The 21,059-nt window shown below is 44.4% G+C and overlaps 1 protein-coding gene across 1 annotated transcript in view; it reads right to left on the reverse strand.

Annotated features, from left to right (window-relative positions):
- Positions 1–21,059, reverse strand: part of VAT1L (vesicle amine transport 1 like) — a gene marked incomplete at both ends in the record, with an annotated part of 145,323 nt that overhangs the window by 121,062 nt on the left and 3,202 nt on the right. Inside the window, one exon of the mRNA XM_082862511.1 lies at positions 318–447. Coding sequence (XP_082718637.1) covers positions 318–447 — 130 coding nt within the window. The remainder of the gene's footprint in view (positions 1–317; positions 448–21,059) is intronic.

Raw genomic sequence — 21,059 nt, forward strand, 5'->3', positions numbered from 1 at the left:
AGTTAATACAAGGCCAAATTCATAGCTGTATTAATTTTAATCTTATTAATAACTGTATAAAATGAATAAAGGGGATGCTAAGGTTTCCCCTGGCCCCTTCACCAGACTGTTGCCAGGAACAACAAGACGGTACATGGGAAAGGTATGAGACGTTTGGAAAGTCCTATCATTTACAACCACTGTTAATAAACCCAAATAATGAGATAATAACAATAAGACACGTTATAGATTATTTCAAACATATCTTGCATACTCTTTTATTATCTTAATGGATTCCAGATAGATATCATCCTTTCAGTCAGAAGTCAAAACGTTACCTCGAATCCTTTAACGCTGTCCCCCAGAGCTTCAACAATCCCAGAACATTCAAATCCTGGCACCAGGGGGGTCTTGGGAGGGTTGTCGATATTCCCTTGTCGCACCATCAAGTCAATGAAGTTTAAACCACTGTGAACAGCAAACATGAAAAAAGAAATTCACAATGAGATCCGAAAGAAAGCACTGGCTTGAGTTTTCTTTCCTTCCCATTCCCTCCCTTCGCCCACTCCCCAATTCCCCTCTCCTTTCTTTTTAAATTTTCTGATGAAACATGCCTAATAGTAATGTTACTTAGCTGGATGTCACCAATAAAGTAAAGCAGTGATCTTTCTAGACAACTAATGCTTTCCCAGCCCTTCAAATGGCAGTTGCAGAGTTCACGCTCTAATTCAAAAGAGAGTCCCTTTGCTCCCACTCAGAGCCTCCTTACTCTTATTTTAAAAGTATGTATTAACCAGCCTGGTCATTAGCTGTTCTAGCAGTTAATCAAGGGTAAAAAGTATACTAGGAAGAGGTTATAAGAAGACACATGGAAAGCAGCCAGACACAATGGCCATCCGCCATTCTATGAAAAACAAAGAGAAAAAAGACCTAACCTAAAAGGTCTCAAAACAACCGTCACACCTCAACCATCCCATCGACTTACACGAGCGCCGAGCCATAAACGGTACCCATAATGGTGACTATGAGCCATTAAGAGACCACATTGGGTCCAGCTGCAGGAGGGTGACTCGAAGAATATAGGTCAAAGTGATGGACCAATGGGGATGGGAAGACTGGAGGGTTCATTTCAAAAATTTTAGTTACCTCTGGCTGAGAGAAGTCATTAGGTATTTTCTACAAACATATTACTTTTGGAATAAGAAAGTTATCATTAAAATATATCAAAGTCATTGCCTTGCAAAACCACATACTTGATTCTGATGATGCTACCAATGCTCTGAACTGTTGGATTTTTTTCAAGAGCTGCAATTGGGAATTGCGTCTAACACCCGTGAACTAATCAAGTGGGAACACATATCTCACTCAACATGTATTGTTTCCCACCAGCTGTGGTTCTAATGTACTGCCTGTTTTCATAAGCTGCCATCTAAGAAAGACATGGGTTATAGAAACCAGACTCCTCGGTCTGGCCCAAGGCCCGTTAGCATCCGGCCACAGCTTCTTAAACACAGGTGGCCCATTTCTTCCTTGGCCTCTTTGGAGCCAAGGAAGCATCTAACTCTATCTACGTCCCCTGGTGTCTACTCATCAGTCTTACCCATAAGGAATGGGTAAGGGCAAGGAGGATGACTTCCTTGAAAGGTGGGTTCAAGAATCATCCCTTTCTTTAGGTTTTTCTGGACACAGATGAGGCAAGATGCACATATTGCCCCATTGAAGTATCTCTAACATGTGCCTTTTCTGAAGGCAGCTGCATGCCTCGTATTTCTTTGCTTCCAGAATACCTGGCATACATTATGCCCACAGCAACACAGTAGGGACTCAAGCAACATCCACTGAATGAAGGAATATTCATGAATATCCAAAAAAATGTGCTGCCAGTTTGAGTACTAACTCCTTTTTTAAAAAATGTATTTATTTTATTTATTTTTGGCTGCGTTGGGTCTTCCTTGCTGCGTGCAGGCTTTCTCTAGTTGCGGCGAGCAGGGGCTATTCTTCATTGTCTTGCGCGGGCTTCTCATTGCGGTGGCTTCTCTTGTTGCAGAGCACAGCCTCTAGGCGTGCGGGCTTCAGTAGTTGTGGCTCGCGGGCTTAGTTGCTCCGTGGCACGTCAGATCTTCCCGGACCAGGGCTCGAACCGGTGTCCCCTGCATTAGCAGGTGGATTCTTAACCACTGCGGCACCAGGGAAGTCCCTTAACTCCTTTTAAAAAGCGGCCAAGGGATGCTCAGCGTCATGGACACATTCCTGAAATGTATGTGTAGACTTCCAAAGGTCCTGCTTTGATGGTTAATAGTTCTTAGGGTCATTTATTAACCAAAATGTTCTCCAATAACGTGGCCAGTTTTTTAAGAGCTCGGGGAGATCTGGGCACAAATCTCAATTCCATGACTTCTCCTTGTGTAACCTTGGCTCAGTTACTCAACTTCTCTAAGCCTCAATTTCCTTGTCTGTGAAATGGGGGCTATGGTAGCACCCATGCCACAGGGTTGTTAATAAGAGTTAAGCATTAAGAATGGTGCCAAGTACATAGTAAGTACTCAATAATAATATCTGCATCTTCTGTTAAGAAGAAGGCTGACGTGTGAGATACATTTTAGGAAGATTCCCATTAAACAAGAGTTACAAATAGTTTCAGAGCTGAAGTGGGAAAACTTCAGGTATCTGTAAGCTTCACTTCTGTGAAATAGTCCATTTTCCGACACAATCAAATAAATAAAGCATCGCTGTATAACAATAAAAGGAATTTCTACGTCCCAAGTCAAACACCCCATCTCATTTCACGCATGTTTCAGCTCACTGTGTTATATCCTCTGTGTGAAAACTTAGGATTTCCCAAGACCCTGATGGAAAAATGCCAGAAGAAATGACTCGACAGTGCCGTAAACGCTCCAGCCCCTGGAGAAGGCTGCATCCTAGATGCTTTCTACGCTGCTCGATACGGCGGCCTTCAATCTCCATCCAGCGTGAAGTGGGCCCAGTGATTGTAGACGGGGAGCCAGCTACTTGATTCCAGCGAGAAGGGCTAAGACAGACCTTATAAAATCGGTAGCATCCCATTTTGTCAGTGAGGCATGCAGTGATTCTGTCAGGATCGTGGAGAATGCCAGCCAACTTGAGGACAGAAACATGAAGGAGGTGTATCCCAGGGGACAGAGGATGGGTCATTGTTGTTCATCTCAACACACAGAGGAGGTGAACAGTTGTTAATGAAGTACCCTTATGTGTTGCATCAGACCTGTTTCATGGTGCCTGCCCACACACCACCTCCTGAGATGGACCTATCCAGCATTTACTGAGGGTTCAATTCGTGGCAGAAACCGTGCTAAACACTTCCCTTTTGTTATTTAAGACTCAATGACGCTCCTACGAGGTGTGAACTATCATATCCATTTTTTAGATGAGGAAACTTAGACTCAACAAGATTAAGTTACTTGTGTAAGGTCGCATCTTTAGAAACTGTCAAAGTCAGGATCCGAATCGAAGCCAAGCCTAGAAACTGAGCCCTCACAGATGACGCCCTACTCCGTCTCTAAGGAGACTTCAGCCACAGCCCTTGACGAAGGGGCACATCCAAGGGACCAGGTTTAGGACTTCTTGTCTCTTTGCCCACTGATTGACCCAGTGGTGGACCCAATGTTGGAGGAGTGGCCATTCACAATCTAAGCAGGAGCCCATTCAGTATAAAGTAAGTGAGCTGGCCTGAGAACTGGATGTTCTCTCAAAAACTATGAATTGGGAAACATGCATCAGGAGAAAAACTTAGTACCAGAAAGGATGTCAAAAAAATAGAACTGAGCTGGGTCACAGAGCCAACCTAACAGGCTATACCAGGGTGAGTTATACAAACCTCACTGCCGAGTTATCAAGGATGGAAGGGTTCAGTCTCTACATGTGGTGAAACCCAGCCCCACATGCCTCCTGCCCTCAAATATCCAAGAGTTCCCTTGATACTTCACGCATGTTATAGGTTATATGCATAGGTTATATGTATGGTCTCTGTCTCATGAAACCAAAATACAAATTAAAACAAATACCACAATCAATAACCCTAAATCACCCACTGGACAGCCATTACTGACCTCATTTTTTTTCTTTTTTCAAACAAAACCAGCAACATTGTTTCGAGATAATAAGTTCTTTGCCCAAGGCCACACAGACAATGAATGGTGAACCCATGAACTTAAACTTGGGTCTGTCAAACACGTTTTTTCCCCAACACAACAGGAAAACACAGGGGCACATCAAGCCATACATCATCATAATTATAGTGTCCAGTATTCGCTAAGATAATTTGATTTTTCACCTGGAAATTTTGAGGGGGTAGCAATGACTATGCCTGATGACTCAGGCCCATATCAGGGGTAATTGTCAAATGTCTCTCTTACCTAATTTTTACATGGCTCTTAAACATTTGAGAGCATTGCAAAAAGAAATCCTGCTGCGAAGCGCTTGATGTAATGGTCTTCTAAGTGATCCTATGTTTCTCAAATATTGGTATAATTATAAAAATAAGGCTGTGTTGTTTCCCTCCCACACTAAATTATTAGTCAGATAATAGGCTTAAAGGGTTATTACTGACACTTAGCATCCTGAAGGAATGAAGGCCGAGGTATGAGAAAGGGACCCTGAAAAACTCAAAACACAGAATGAGGGAGGTACAGGGACATTTGGAGGCAGTCTCTTTAAAAAATAACTCTTTCATTTGCATAGCATAGTGCAGTTTATAATGTGCTTTTATACACATCTCATTAAACCTTGTAACAATCCTAGAAAGGCAAGAAGTGCAGATATTATTATTCCCATTAGATAGATGTGAATGTTGAGCCTCAAATAAGAAAGCTGACTATGCCAAAGACAACACAATCAGTCCATGGCAGAGCTGAGACTTGAATCAAGATCTTCAAGCTCCTTGCTTATCTTATACCCCATGACACCATGAAATCTGCAACGCAAGTAAATTCAATGTGACTAAAATCAGTAATGTCAAGAATCAGGGGCAAGAAGACTAAGAGAAAAATGGTGGAAGGAAACAGATGCAGGGTGCGTGGGTTCCGCTTCCTGCATTGCCATCAGTGCGCTGCAGGACCTTGGCTCCGTCTGTGAAGCCCACTCCCCCCCGGCCCCACCCCAGCTCTCATACTCTGTTTGCTTGATGGTTCTTCATCCTGTGGGCTCTGCTTAAAATATTATCAGAATCAAAGCTGAGGTAGAGAGGAAGAGATGCTTGGTGGTCTTGGTAAAAGACACTGACTTGGGATGCTCAGATTCTATCTAGAAGCTGAAGGAAGGCAAGCTAGCCTTGGCGTCTGTACTTTGTTTTCTATTATCTGTGAAGTGATGGATGTCAACCCTGTAAAGTCTCATGGGAGATGTCTAGCTATTTTCATTTTATGCTCTACTAGACTCAACAAATGTTGCTCACTTGATGATGATGCTACAGGTTGGGTATTAAGGTATGGACCATTTTCATCTCCATTTTGTTCAGGAGGATGGTTAAGCCTAAAGAAGATATAGTACCTTGTCCAAGGCCCTATTGTAGGTACCAGAACTGGGGTACAAGCTCTTTTTATATGGCTTCAAAGTTTGAGTTTCTGACCACTAGGCTGTCATTCTGTTACCTATAAACCATGGTAGGCTGCTGTGTATTCTTGTCCCCAAAGCTCTGGCTTGGGCTCTGTTAATTTCCTTTGGATATGCTAATAATATCAAAGACATAATTTATTTCTTTTTTTATTGAAGGATAGTTGATTTACAATGTTTCAGGTAGACAGTAAAGTGATTCAGTTATACATATACATATATATATTCTTTTTCAGATTCGTTTCCATTATAGGTAGGTCCTTGTTGTTTATTTTATATACAGTAGTGTGTCTTTGTTAATCCTAAATTCCTAAATTTATCCCTCCACCACCCTTTCCCCTTTGGTAACCATAAGTTTGTTTTCTATGTTAGTGAGTCTATTTCTGTTTTATAAATAAGTTCAGTTGTGTCATTTTTTTTAGATTCCACATATAAGTGATATAATATGGTATTTGTCTTTCTCTTACTGACTTACTTCACTTAGTGTGATAATCTCTAGGTCCATCCATGTTGCTGCAAATGGCATGATTTCATTCTTTTTTATGGCTGAGTAGTATTGCATTGTATGTATGTATATGTGTATGCATATATACGTATATATGTATCTTCTTTATCCATTCATCTGTTGATGGACATTTAGGCTGCTTCCGTGTCTTGGCTATTGTAAACAGTGCTGCTGTGAACATAGGGGTTCATGTATCTTCTCGAATTATAGCTTTGTCTGGATATATGCCCAAGAGTGGGGTTGCAGGATCATATGGCAACTCTGTTTTTAGTTTTTTGAGGAACTTCCATACTGTTCTCCATAGTGGCTGCCCCAATTTACATTCCCACCAACAGTGTAGGAGGGTTCCCTTTTCTCTATACCAGCATTTATTGTTTGTAAACTTTTTAATGGTGCCATTCTGACCAGTGAGAGGCGATACCTCATTGTGGGTTTGATTTGCATTTCGTTACTAATAAGCGATGTTGAGCATCTTTCCATGTGCCTGTTGGTCACCTGTATGTCTTCTTTGGAGAAGTGTCTATTTAGGTCTTCTGCCCATTTTTTGATTGGGTTGTTTGTTTTTTTGATATTGGGCTGTATGAGCTGTTGGTATATTTTGGAAATCAATCCCTTGTCGGTTGCATCATTTGCAAATATTTTCTCCCAGTCTGTAGATTGTCTTTTCGTTTTGTTCATGGTTTCCTTTGCTGTGCAAAAGCTTATAAATTATTTCTTAAAGGACACCACTAAGTGGATGACAGAGGAATCAGCCCAGTTATAGTTTATTAATTTTCCAATTTGAGATAAAGTTGGTCCAGTGAAGGATTTAGCAAAGAAGAGGCAAGTAGATATGGAGAAGGTCCCCTTTTATTTTCCAGGTGAAAGGAAGGCAGGGGTGGCTCATGGGAAAGGATTTTAGATCTCTTGCCGTCTTGTTCCTCCCTCAGATCATCAGTATCCTCAGCATGGACCACAGGAATCCAAACACTCAGACCATTACACGAAGAACTGTATGATGAAAACCTTCCTCTTCCGGAAGACTGCTTCTTTACTGATGCAGCTCAATAGAGCCCAATCATATATTTCGATTTCACACTCAATAGAAATCCCTAATCTTGCCCCATCATTGGTTCAATTGGGAGATACATGGCCAAAGAAACAACCTTCAGTAACCCACTGTTTTACTTACTGAAGGGATATTGTTGAACATAATATTTGTTAAAATACACATTCTCTTCTTTATGAAGACAGGGAATTTTTCCTCAAATTTCAGCACAAAGGTTGTTTGTGTGCCTCTTACAGGCCCAGTGCAGTGTAGAAACTGATTATATTTCTTTCTTTGCATTGGCTACTAGGAAGCTCTGAACCAAATTTGTAGCACCCCTCCCCACACACTGCAGAGCTTTCTGGCATTCATTCTCTATGTTATCCTAACACTCAACTTCATCTTAACTTTCTGAATGCTTTGGAGTTCCCATTAAAATAAATCTTAAACTCTATTAGATTCGATCTCAAACTTGACTGTGCATCAGAATTCGCAGGAGTACTTGTAAACACACAGATTGCTGGGCCCCATCCCTGCGTTCCTGACTAAGTAGGTCTATGGGGGAGGTCCAAGAATTTGTATTTCTTTCTTTCTTTTTTTTAAAATTAATTAATTAGTTAATTTGGCTGTGTTAGGTCTTAATTGCTGCACGTGGGCTTTCTCTAGTTGCGGCAAGCAGGGGCCACTCTTCGTTGTGGTGCACGGGCTTCTCTTTGCAGCAGCTTCTCTTGTTGCAGAGCACAGGCTCTAGGTGTGCGGACTTGCATAGTTGTGGCACACAGGCTCAGTAGCTGTGGCTCGCGGGCTCTAGAGTGCAGACTCAGTAGTTGTGGCGCACGGGCTTAGCTGCTCTGTGGCATGTGGGATCTTCCCAGACCAGGGCTCGAACCCGTGTCCCCTGCATTGGCAGGTGGATCCTTAACCACTGCACCACCAGGGAAGCCCCAGAATTTGCATTTCTAACAGATCTCCAGGTGCTGCTGCTCCTGGTCTGGGAAGCACACTTAGAGAATCGCTGCTCTACCTATTTCTTTTTAAGCTATTTCAAGCTGTCTTTGGAATGAGACAAGGTAAAAATTAATAGATGATGATTAAATAGATAAGAAAATGAAAAGCTCTCTCGTCCTCTAGGGCAGTTGAATTTTTTGATCCTAGTCCAAAGAATTATATTTACTCATGTTAAATGTGGTCTTATTAGATTAGATTCATCATTCTGATTTGTCTGGCTCTTTCTTGGATCCTAATTCTTTCATCCAAAAAAATTGGCTTTTCCTCCTGGATTTGTGTCCTCTGAAAATGCAGTTATCATGCCGTTGATTTTTATGTCTAAATTGCTGATTAAAATATTGGATAGCAAAGTCATTCCCTCCACTGCGCACCTCATCTCATCTCTTCTCGCTACTCCAAACACCCCTCCAGCAATTCTCCCATCTCTTCTACATCATCACTGCTCCGGCCTCCACTACATGAAAGCTAATCAAAACGTGGTCCATGCACGGATGCCGGTCTTTGAACTAGTCGCTGTCGGTCGGGAGAAGATGTGTACAGAAGTTGAGAATAAGCATTCAGAAACTTTTAGAAGATTTTGACAGAGTAATTTTGTTTATTGAAGTTAATCATTTAAAAAAAAATGTTGGATAGGCTGTCACGTTCCAGGTTACTAAGGGTGTTTGTGAAGCTCACAAAAGATGTCATGGAGGGAATTCAAGACGTAGGACTAGCTGACATTTTTTAAGTTTCTTTAAATCATGACCTCTATGATTCTCTGAAACATCTCCAAGATACTTTGAATTCATGTTAAACAAATACTGTATTAAGACCGTGAGCCTCACTCTGTGAGCGACGGCAGTCAGTACCCTCCCCCAGCGGCAATAACTGCGGACCACGTGGGTGCAGGCTGACCAAGCTTCAAGAATAATCATTTTCTGGATGCATGTCAGGATCATCGTGGTGATATATATATTTCAAACGTGTACATCCTGGCCCTAGCTTTGAGAGTCTGTTTCACCCAAGCACACATTGTCACGTGCCATCAGCACTGAGAAAAATTGCTCTAAGTAGCCCCAAATCAGCTGTTTCCAGAAAGAAGACTGTTCAAGAAGAAATGGACCCTTTCTGAGACCGGTTCTCATATAGGGCTTTGTGATGGGTGGGGCGGGGGGGCCCAAGAAGCTAGTAGAATCTCTAGAAATCCCCATTCTAATTTCTCAAGTGATGGGGCATGGGGAGAAAAGGACTTATTGGTGGTGAGTCATTGTAGTAGATAACATGTATGTGGTGCACGCTGTGTATATCAGGCATGGTGTTCAGTGTTTTATGAGTGTGATATTTAATTTTTCCAACAACCATAACAAGGCAGAGAGATGCACGACATTACCTACATTTCACAGGGAACAAAACGGAGGCGCACTGAGGTTTACAAAGCCAAGGGATGAAAGCAAGTGATGTCTCCAGAGGCTACTGCCCTTTGCTTTTCTTCTGAGAGAGCATCACTCAGTTTTCCCAGTTACAAAGAGGGGACTTCTCGACTCATCTGTCACATTGAGCACTTACTATATCCCAAGCAGACACTTAGTATTGGATACCCACAGTTAACAGGGGGTTCAGTTTCTCATGGGGAAACAGAATCATGAAAGCTGCTCACAATGCGGCGTGATGAGTGCTTTTACAGAAGTGTAGCCAGAGAGCTCGCCCGGTCACCCGGAGATGGGCTCACAGACAAGATAACCACGGAGTCAAAACAATGAGCCCCGGAAAGGCTTTCCCAAAGAACTGTTAGCTTTGCTGACACCCTCTGCAGTCACCAAAGCTAAATTTAAATCCTTCGCTTTTGCTTACTGGCTCCTCCTCGCGTGGGTAGCTTCCTCTCCCTGAACCTAAGTTTCCTCATCTCAAAAATGGGTTAGGAGGGGGCTTCCCTGGTGGCGCAGTGGTTGAGAGTCCGCCTGCCGATGCAGGGAGCGCGGGTTCGTGCCCCGGTCTGGGAAGATCCCATGTGCCGCGGGGCGGCTGGGCCCGTGAGCCATGGCCACAGAGCCTGCGCGTCCGGAGCCTGTGCTCCGCAACGCGAGAGGCCACAGCAGTGGAAGGCCCGCGTACCGCAAAAAAACAAAAAACAAACAAACAAAAAACCACATCGGTAGTATTTCAAACATGGAACAAAGTGACCAAGGAGATACACTGAGAATCTAAATATCAAGAGCCATTTTCAACAGGAACAGAAAAGCACGGCATGAATGGGTCCAAAACAAGCTGTCCAAGACCGACCCCTTGATTTCTGGACCTGGAGTTATTCATTTACTCTCAGCCTCTCCTGGGGACACATTAGGTATTTATTCCTAAGAAGGTTCCTAAGAAGGTTCTTGAAAAGGTTAAAATCTCTGTGGTCCAGGTTAGATGTTGACGGAGTCATTGACTTCAAACAGATGCCTGGCAGTGACTGGTTGTGTAGAACATTCAAACTAATTTAATTTAAATTCAACAGACCTTCCATGATTTGGGACTTGGCTCAGGACAACAGTGACAGTGTTACAACAGTGACAATGACATCTCTGGTTCCCAAGAGTTCAGAGATCAACGAAATAAATGACTTCACAGTATGACAATTCCCTAACAGGCAGTGGGACACGGGTCACAACTAGCACAGGGAGGGCAGTTACTAACTCGCTTTGCAGGAGTCATGGAGGTTCCACAGCTAAGTGTCACTTAGGCATGGCTGCGCCCTTTGCTTCCATTCTCCCAAGTTCTCCAGCCTCATCCCACCTCTCCATGAGGGGAGAAAGCATTATGAGACAGTGCAAAGCGCTTACTGCTTGACTTCTCACTGGAGCCCAGAGGGGCAGGGTTCCCACAGAGAAACAGTCCATTTTTGCTATAACATGACAGCTATCTCCCAAGTCATTACTGCTGATAAAAACTATGCTTCCTAAAACAGTTGTTTCAGTGGGAAAACGAATAAGGTAGACTACAGCAACATTGTCCAAAGAATATTCTGCAGGGATGGAAATGTTCTGTATCTGCTCTGTCCAATATGGCAGCCACTAGCCATGTGTGGTTACTGAACACTTGAAGTGTGGCTAGTGTGGGTGAGGAACTGAACTTTTAATTTTACTTAATTAGTATTTAAATTTAATTAGCCTTTATTAGAGAAATGTGAATCAAACCTACCATGAGGTACCACCTCACAGCAGTCAGAAGGGCCATCGTTAAAAAGTCTACAAATAGCAAATGCTGGAGAGGGTGTGGAGAAAAGGGAACCCTCCTACACTGTTGGTGGGAATGTAAATTGGTGCAACCACTATGGAGAACAGTCTGGAGGTTCCTTAAAAAACTAAAAATAGGGCTTCCCTGGTGGCGCAGTTGTTGAGAGTCCGCCTGCCGATGCAGGGGACACGGGTTCGTGCCCCGGTCCAGAAGGATCCCACATGCCGCGGAGCGGGTGGGCCCGTGAGCCATGGCTGCTGAGCCTGCGCGTCCGGAGCCTGTGCTCCACAACGGAAGAGGCCACAACAGTGAGAGGCCCATGTACTGCAAAAAAAAACAACAAAAAAAACCCACCTAAAAATAGAGTTACCATGTGATCCAGCAATCCCACTCCTGGGCATGTATCCAGAAAAGACGAAACTCAAATTCAAAAAGATACACGCACCCCAATATTCATAGCAGCACTATTTACAATAGCCAAGACATGGAAGCAACCTAAATGTCCATCGACAGATGAATGGATAAAGAAGATGTGGTACATATATACCATGGAATAATACTCAGACATAAAAAAGAATGAAATAATGCCATTTGCAGCAACATGGATGCAACTAGAGATTATCACACTAAATGAAGTCAGAAAGAGAAAGACAAATACCATATGATGTCACTTATATGTGGAATCTAAAACATGACACAAATGAACTTATTAACGAAACAGAAACAGACTCACAGACATAGAGAACAGACTTGTGGTTACCAAAGGGGAAAGGGGGTGGGGGAGGGATAAATTAGGAGTTTGGAATTAGCAGATACAAACTACTATATATGAAATAGATAAATAACAAGGTCCTACTGTATAGCTCAGGGAACTATATTCAATATCCTGTAATAAACCATAAAGGAAAAGAATGAAAAATAATATGTATATGTAAAACTGAATCACTTTGCTGTACGTCAGAAACTAACACAACGTTGTAAAGCAACTCTACTTCAACAAAAAAAATTAATTAGCCTAAGAAGGAGGCAGTAGCACAGTCACTGCCCTGCTGTCTTCCTCATGGACTGTGTGCAATTCCAAGGCAGAGAGTTTGCCTTAAAATCTATTTCTTCCACGTTCTCTGCTTAGCCCAGGGTATATTCTAGCCTTGCCAACGATGATTCCTCCACTGAAGGTGTAAGTAGGAAAACACCAAGGAGTGATTCAAGCTCTTTCCTTCCTTCTGCTAGAGGGAATATTGGTTGGCAGCGCTGTCGTGTAGCAAGGGGAAAGCTGAGAAGAACAAAGACCTGCTTGATTGCTGTGCTTTGGGAAGAGCAAATATTTATCCTGGAACATAAAAGAATAGATGTGAAAGGTGAGCAAAGATAGATGCAAAAGACAAGAGATAGCAAGGGCAGGGCTTGAGAATCTGGGAGAGTTTCAAGAGCACAGGGAGAGAGTCTGGAGGGGGCAGGAGGCAGTGAGCGGATCTAAACGGGAAGAGAAGTTTTTCGAGATGTTTTTCTCCGTAGCACGGATGCATCCAGCTTTGGTGTTTTCTAAAGGACTCAACAGAATTTGACCGTGCTTCTCAGTTATACTGGAAGCTGGGTTTCTATTCAAGGGTGAATCATGCCAGCTGAATCTAGGATACAAAAGGAAAAAAGAATAGGAAAAGGAACAAAAAATGTTAAAAGAGCAAAAAGAAGAAGTCAAGTGTCCCATAAACGCTGTTGGCTGAGGGCAGAGATGTGGACTCACTGGGTAAGGGGGTGCAAATTGCCTTTGCTCGTTATTTCCTAGGAAGGAGCAGTCCCAGGGGCATGGGACATCTCCTCTGCGGGCAGACAGAAATGTTCTCCAGGATCTGAAAGCAGAAAGTGCTGTCTTTGGGAAGGTGGGCATGTTTTTAGCTGCATTATGCATCCTGGGTTCTGGCTGCAGAAACGTTGAGTCAGAGTTTAGTACAGAGTCCCCAGTTGGAACAGTTTTCTTCAGTTTAGCTGGAGGATACAGAGAATCCAATTACGAAATCATTCAGACCAATGATAGGAACAGTGGGTTTAACAGCTCCCCATTAGCTGATTGAACTGTGTGTAGCATAGATAAATGAAAAGCAATTCTTTCTGATCTTAGACAGGGATCTTTTTATTTTTTATTTTTTTAAGTCTGTTTCCTGATGGATTGTCTGTTTTAAGAAGCAGGTATGTCTGCACTGGGAGGAAGGGCAGGAGGCTTTGTAGAGTGCAGTTTGAAAGTTTCGTCAGAGTTTACTGTAGAATTTAGAGTGTCTGAGCCCCACTATGTATCTATTTGGACGAAGAGCAGATAAGCCTTCTGGGGGAAAGAGAAAAACTCATCCTAAGGGTAATCTGAGTTGGAGAACAGAAGCCTAGATGAAGAAGCCTGTGGCAATGCAAGAGGAAGGTTTGACTCTGAATGTGGTGTTTGGTCCAACTCAGATTGCCCTTCAACTTCAGGGGCTTGTGTCTAGGACTGAGCAGTGAAGAGTGGGAGTGAAGTTTCATTTCAGCAAACCCTGGCTGAAATCCCAGCTCCCTTTGTCTTATGAGATGTGTGATCTTTAGCAAGTTCCCTTATTTCTCTGATCCTTTCCGTTCATCTGGAAAATGTTTGGTATCATAGAAATTTCTACAGAACGCTTAATATGGTGCCCATGGCACATAGAAATCACTCAGTAAAGGTCATTATGATAATAATGATGATAAATGATTAATGACAAGAGTGTCATTATTATTAGCTCCAAACAGGAGGAGGATTAATACAGAAGGTAGCATATGCTGCTTTATAACCTGTATTGGGTGGAAAGGGGACCACAGCCTAAGCAGAGAACCAGGCTCCACCTGGGTTGGAGAAGAAACGGGGAAACATGCTGGGCGGCTTTGGTCTGTGGGGAGGAGCCAGAACTGTGCTTCTGAGCATCCAAGCTACACCCCCTAAGAAACCCCTGCAACTATGTGGGAGGTGTTGAAGGTGGGGGGCCTGATACCTACAAAGGAAGGTGGGAACAGAGTCACGGACATACTGTTTTAAAAGGGGCTTTTTTTCCCCCAATAGCTTGAAATATTTATTCCTTTACTTTCCAGTTTTATTGAGCTGTAATTGACACCCTGTATTAATTTAAGGTGTACAGCATGATTTGATGTGTGGGTATCTTACACAAGGATTACCACCATATGTTTAGTTTAGTGAAATATTGTTTGAACAGCCAGGCTGGCAGGGCCTGGCATCCCCAGGTGTACCAGCATCACAGGAACACTTGAGCTCAGGTGCTCTTGGAATAACCATCATCAGAAGCAGCACACCAGCTTCTCTCCAAGAGCCGTAGCCTCCGGTCCCCGATGGAGCCGCACGGCAATACGGAGGAAATTACAGAGCATCTTGAGAAGTCAGAGGCCCACATTTCCCAGCCTCGGGAAAGTAGTTATTAGAGGGTTCAGAAAGTGATCTCTAGGGGCTTCCCTGGTGGCGCAGTGGTCGAGAATCCGCCTGCCAATGGAGGGGACACGGGTTCGAGCTCTGATCCGGGAAGATCCCACATGTTGCGGAGCAACTAAGCCCGTGCGCCACAACTACTGAGCCTGTGCTCAAGAGACTGTGAGCCACAACTGCTGAGCCCGTGTGCCACAGCTACTGAAGCCCGCGTGCCTAGAGCCCGTGCTCCGCCAAAAGAGAAGCCACCGCAATGAGAAGCCCGCGCACCGCAACGAAGAGTAGCCACCGCTCACTGCAACTAGAGAGAGCCCGTGTGCAGCAGTGAAGACCCAATGCAGCCAAAAATAAATAAATAAATTTATTTATTTTTTTAAGTGATCTCTAGTTTCAAGAGAACAGACTGTGTCAAGGAGAAGTAAAACTCTCCAAAAACATAGTTCCTTTGGTATTCTTTCAAGTCCCCACTCAAAGACGTGCGTGCTGGAGAGATGTAGACTTCTGTCAGAGAAAGCTGATGGCAGAGGGGAGGCTGAAGGCACACTGGCGTGGACGGGCCACTGTATTAGGAACGCCACATTTACAAGTGAACTGCCGCTTCTGCCAGAGTGTACACTAACAATTTGGGGAAAGTCAGTAACATTGGGCTGGCCAAAAAGTTTGTTCGGGCTTTGCCATAAGATGGTACAGAAAAACCCGAACGAACTTTTTGGGCAACCCAATATATTCACTCGTTCCCCCAAACACTGATTGAGCGCCTACTGTTACCCAAGCCCCAGGCTTGGTGTTCATCACTTAAATGAGAACAGAGAGAGTTTCTGGAATGTCCAAGATGACCAGAGATTTTAAAGATGATGGGCCTCAAAGTTGAAAATATTATATATGTTATTTAATACGATTCAGTAACTTGGTGCTGAGAGATGTAAAGTCCCAAGACAGGGAATGGAGCTGCCTTCTCCAGTCCCCTGCCTGATTCTTCACTTTTCCTGGGTGAAGAAGCATCTTCTATCCCCCATGATGACTGCCATTTTGATCAGTCCAGTGTGTCTCTTACCTGCGCTATCTGATAACTGCCCTCCATTCCATTTAGAGTATCTACCCCACCCCCACCCCGAACACACACACACACACACACACACACACACACACACACACACACACACACACACACACACGCTTCATGAGCTCCTGGTGGGGCTGTCAATCACGAGGCTCCATTCTTCTAGGTCAGAATAGAACAGAATGGGGCACAAATGTGGCCAATCACAGCACCTCAGTCCCTTGGGCCAGACAGAGAGGGACATCCAGGGGCTGGTATGTGATTCATGAAGGGCCAATCAGATTACTTCCTTGATATATGAAAATTGGGAGAAGAAAGTTCTCGTTGCAGTGGGGCTTGCTAACCTTGCAGAAGGCAGCTGGGGCGAAAGGCCACCATCTTTCCAAGTCTCAAGAAGGCAGCTCATTGCAGTAGGAGCACATGAAGCTAACAGATGAGGAGAGAGAAGATAAAAGATGGAAGGGTCAGGAAAGGGGAGAGCCTAGAAGTCCAGGGACAAGTTCATCATGACAGTCACCAAGGCTGAAATGAAGGAAAGAGAGGTCAGAGCAAAAGTGACTGGTCTTCTTTTTGAAGGTCCCTAAGCTTGGCCCAGCTTCTGGAACACAGTAGGAGCACGATACATTTGGGTTCCATTTCCTCTCTTGTTCCTTCAGGAATTCATCTGGATCTTCTTGTTTACGTCATGCCATGGTGGCATGTTCTTTCCAGGCTACTTTTGATGTTAGGGTCTTGTACCCTTCAGGGAAGACATGTGGAATCTGAATAGGGACTCTATCCAGAAAACTTTATGACACATGGAGGGACTTTCTAATGTCCTATTTTTTTGCATCTCCTCCTTACCACACCATTAATATATATTAAACATACACTATATGACAAGGACTTCATTCATTCAACAAATATTAAATATGCCAACATCATTGCTAAATACTTTAGACATGATCTCTCTTTTGATCCTGACACACACAAAATTATCCCGTAAGGACTATAATTATACCCATGTTACAGATAAGCAAACTGAGGTTTCAAATGAGTAAGTCATTTTCCCAAGTTTATAGAGATTGCTAAAATGATCAGATTCAGGACTTGAATCCACATCTGCTTCTCTTCAAACATTAACTCTTTTATAACCCAAAGCATCCTGCCTCCCATCCAGTTTGGGTGTTTTTTCAGTGCCAGCCCAAGAAATGAATCATTATCATTCCTTTCACAGAAGATAATTACCCTGCAATGGGCTCTGGGGACTACAGGTGTTTAGAGAAGTCAGGAGTAAGAGGACCCCGTGCTTTAACTTGCCAAGGGGGGTCTGTCTGGGGAACCACTGACTCTCATGTTCCTGCCCCCAGGACAGTGCTGGGGAAGAGGCTCAGGCTGAGAGATCGAGGGTCACTGACAGATGGAGACTGAGGACAGAAGCTCACTGCAGGCTGTCATCAAGAAAATATCACATTTAAAGATGAAACAGCCCCTTTCACTGGAGCATCTATTTTGTCTCTTGGGCCTTCAAACATTACATTTACTCATTTTAATACCATGGCTCCAACCGACGTTCTGTGTGAGATCACACACAGAGGAATCAACCTAATTTGAGATTACACGCCCACTGCCCTTTCCTAGGAAGAGCGTCTTCTTGTGTCTAATTAAACGTTTTCTTCTATGACAAATGCCAAGATGCCAAAAAAGATCCCTATGAAGAATAAGAAGTGGCAGGAACTTGGGGTCACGGGGGCGCTATTCCCCATGTCTGGGTGAGCTTTGTTGTTGGCGCTGAATGTCAGTGATTTGCCCAAAGGTCGTGGGATTTGGGGCTCTTCTGGATGAGTGTGAACCAAACTCCAGAGGCTGGGCTGTTTTGCACACCCAGCTATCAGAGAAATCTGTGCTGCTACCCCCAAATGAGTATGCGCAGAGGTGGTGTTAGGGTAGCAATACATCAGTCCAAATCCATTCCCAACCCTGGGCATAAGACTCAAAAGCCAGCACCCTAGTCCCTGCTGCCCACGTAGTTTGGTGGGAGATTATCAAGACAGGGAATGGGAGGATGGGGTCGTGTCCCAGTTCTCTCTTTTGCAGCCCCGGTAACAGAGGAAGGAAAATAACTTTTACTGAGTGCCCGCTATGTGCAAGGAGCAGTGAGGACTTTCACAGCCTCTCAGCCAGTCTTCATAACAATATCAAAAAGAGGGTGTTATTACCAACGTGAGGATACGCACAAGGTGAAGGTGCTGTCTGCCTACCATCACACAGCCATGGTGAGGTAGGGTTAGGGTAAGAACTCAGATCTGTTGTAGCCTCTCACTCTTTCCACTTCATCTCTGAGTCCCTTTTTCTTAGCAAGTAAAGATGATAAACTCATGGGTGAGCGGCAGATGAAAAATGACAAGGGTGATAGGCTTCATTGCTCCAAAGGTGCTGCCAGTGGAGGGTGGAGTGAACTTGAGTATCAGTCATCACTCCCTTTGCCCATCATGAGCCACTGCCATTGGCTTCTGTCTAATTAAGATCAGGCTGCTGTTTATGGGAACCTGCTCTATGTCAGATGTCCTGTAAGATGTTCTACATTTCCTTTTTGAATGAAATAGAAGACACACTGATTCTGGGCTTCCTTTCTTCCTCGAATTGCTGGGGAGACAGGAAGTCCATTCCGTTATTGCATCAAGAGCAAACCTTGTCACCATCACCAGCCCTCTCCAGGGAGGACAAGATAATGGGAAAAGGCAAACTTCGATGAATAAGGAAGACCCCAGAAGGAGCATCTCTACCTCGTCATCACCAAACAGGGCTCAGTGTGACTCAGAACACTTTATTCCAATCTCTCTGCCATAGGGGCTCCTGGCTCCGGTCTTAAGACCCTCCAAGCAATTTCTCAGTTTTACAAACATCTGTGTCACTTAACCTCATACACTCCACTCCTTTATTTGAATAAACTCAGGGAAGATCATATTGGCCATATTTCATTGGATTGGCCTTGTCAGGGACACTTTAATGCTGTGTCGTTTGGTGACATCCTGCACTCAAGTTGCCAATGTAGCCATAGCCCAATGGAGGCCACAGGGGCAGAGGAAGGAACTCAGTGTCTTGAGTGATGATTATATCGAATCAGCACGGGTGTTCTGGGTCAACAGCCATAGCAATGTGATCTGAGCTGGATCCCAAAAGCATCCCAGACCACGGAAATGGACAGAAAGTGAATGTGGTTCAGAAGCACAATGGCCACTTTGGGAGACAAGGTGGCACCATGCAATTTTGAGTCTCATCAGCTGTACTTCAGATCAGTCAAATGCATCCATGGTTCTTTCTCTGTATTTCCCATTCCGGTCTTTGTGTCTGTCTGCCTCTCTCTGTGTCTTGGTCTTTCATTGTCTCTGTGTCCATTGTGCCTTTGTCAATGTGTCTCTCTGATAATCAGACTCCCACATGTAAAGAGTCCAGGAACAAGACAGACTTGGATTTTTATACTGCTCATCCACTTAAGAGTTTGTGATCTTAACTTGTCTCCGAATGTCAGTTTCCCCATTATTAAAATGGAGACCGTAACATTGACCTTGTTGAGTTGCCATTAGGATAGAATGAAACAAAGAGTGTATAGCAGGCAGTTCAGTTGCTGGCTCCTAACAAGTGCCCAATAGCTATGAGTTCCCTCCCCGTCTCCAGTGCACTTTACCCTCATGATATATTAGGATCCTGCCAATCTGCTGGCTTTCCTCTAGCGTGGCCGGCCCTCGGCCCATTTCAGATCAGCCAATGGAGCCACTGGCTGATGGCTGCAACTATTTTTCATCCAGTTGGTCTCATTCCAGCAGTTTCATGTGGTCTCTTGCTGTAAATCAGTCTGGGAAAATAAATGTCCCCAGTCCATTAGTGCCTTTCCACCACAAGCCAATTTGAGCCACAAAACAGACCAGCTTCTTAATGGCCACTTAAATACATTCCTGCAGCCCAGTCTGGAGACTCTCAGCCTCGAATCCCACCAGCTCCTGTCCAGAAGAACCTCCACTGTTACAAGACTGCTGGCAGCAAAGGCATAGACCAGACCCTTAACACCTGCGGGGGGCAGGGCAGGGGAGACCACAAACCCTGGTTTGCCTAGAACGGTTCCAGTTTGTCCCTGCTATCCCAGAGTAATTATTAGCAGTGTTCCTTTCACTATCCAAAGAGTGCTGGTCTGAATGATAGCGACTATAAAAGGTATCTATGGAAACCAAGAATAATAATTTATAGTAATAATAATAATGTCTAGCATCCATTGATCACTTGCTGTGTGCCACACATCACCATAAAGGTCCGGATGCACCGTGGGCTCATTGTGACTCAGCAGAAACCCCCTTACAGCACTCTGAAGGGAGGTGCTATTATTATCTCCATTGTATAGAGCAGGAAGCTGAAGTTTAGAGCAGTAGGCGACACGGTCAAGGTCAACCAGTGTAGAGGGCGCGGGTTGTGCCTCACTCAGATCCCTTTTCCTGGGCAGTGCACCCATCCTCCAGCTGCTGGGCGAGCTGGCTGCTCAGAGCTCAGAGCAGTCCCCGTCCCCTCTTCCATGGGGAACAGAGGCTCCACATCCCCCCTTGGAAAGCAGCCCAGAGCCCGGAACCGACTGATGACAGGGGCTGGGGGGGCGGGTGTGGCCCAGAAGGCTTCCCCCATTGCTACAAGGTCAGATTGACTCTATGGTACAACTCATGCTCCAGAACCCCTGGTGGGATCCAACTGAGACCCAGCTCTTGCTTGGCTACTTCCCCAGCCCCATCCTTCTTCCCTTGCTCCCAGTCTCCTGAGAGCACCTCTTACATCAACCACTTCAAAAAGCATCCCTGTCCCAGGCTCTGCCTCCAGGGGACCAGTCCTAGGATAGCCAGTTAGCAGGTGGCTGAGCTGGGACTCATGTCTAGGAAGGTCTCACTCTTCATCACTAAGCAGATGTGATATAACACTGTCTATATTATACATCTCCAGGTCATCAAGCCTCCAGGAAATATGTCATACAGGCATAGATACGATAACAGTCACAACGACTACCGTTTACTTAGTGCCAACTTTGGGCCTCTTTCCTGCATCTGATCCTCTCAACACCATAATGTTCATTTTAGTATCCCCATTTTGCAGTTGAGGCACAAAAATCTTGGAGAAGTTGAGAGAGATGCTCACCGAGGTTACACGGATACATCTTTCTCCAAAGGCCAGGCACTTTTTCCCCTCGGCCAGTTAAATCGCTTGCTGTGTAAATTGTTCACTGAATGGTAGATGAAACAGATTCCCC

This window comes from Leucopleurus acutus, assembly GCF_964270905.1.
Source record: "Leucopleurus acutus genome assembly, chromosome: 20".
NCBI classification, from domain to species: Eukaryota; Metazoa; Chordata; class Mammalia; order Artiodactyla; family Delphinidae; genus Leucopleurus; species Leucopleurus acutus.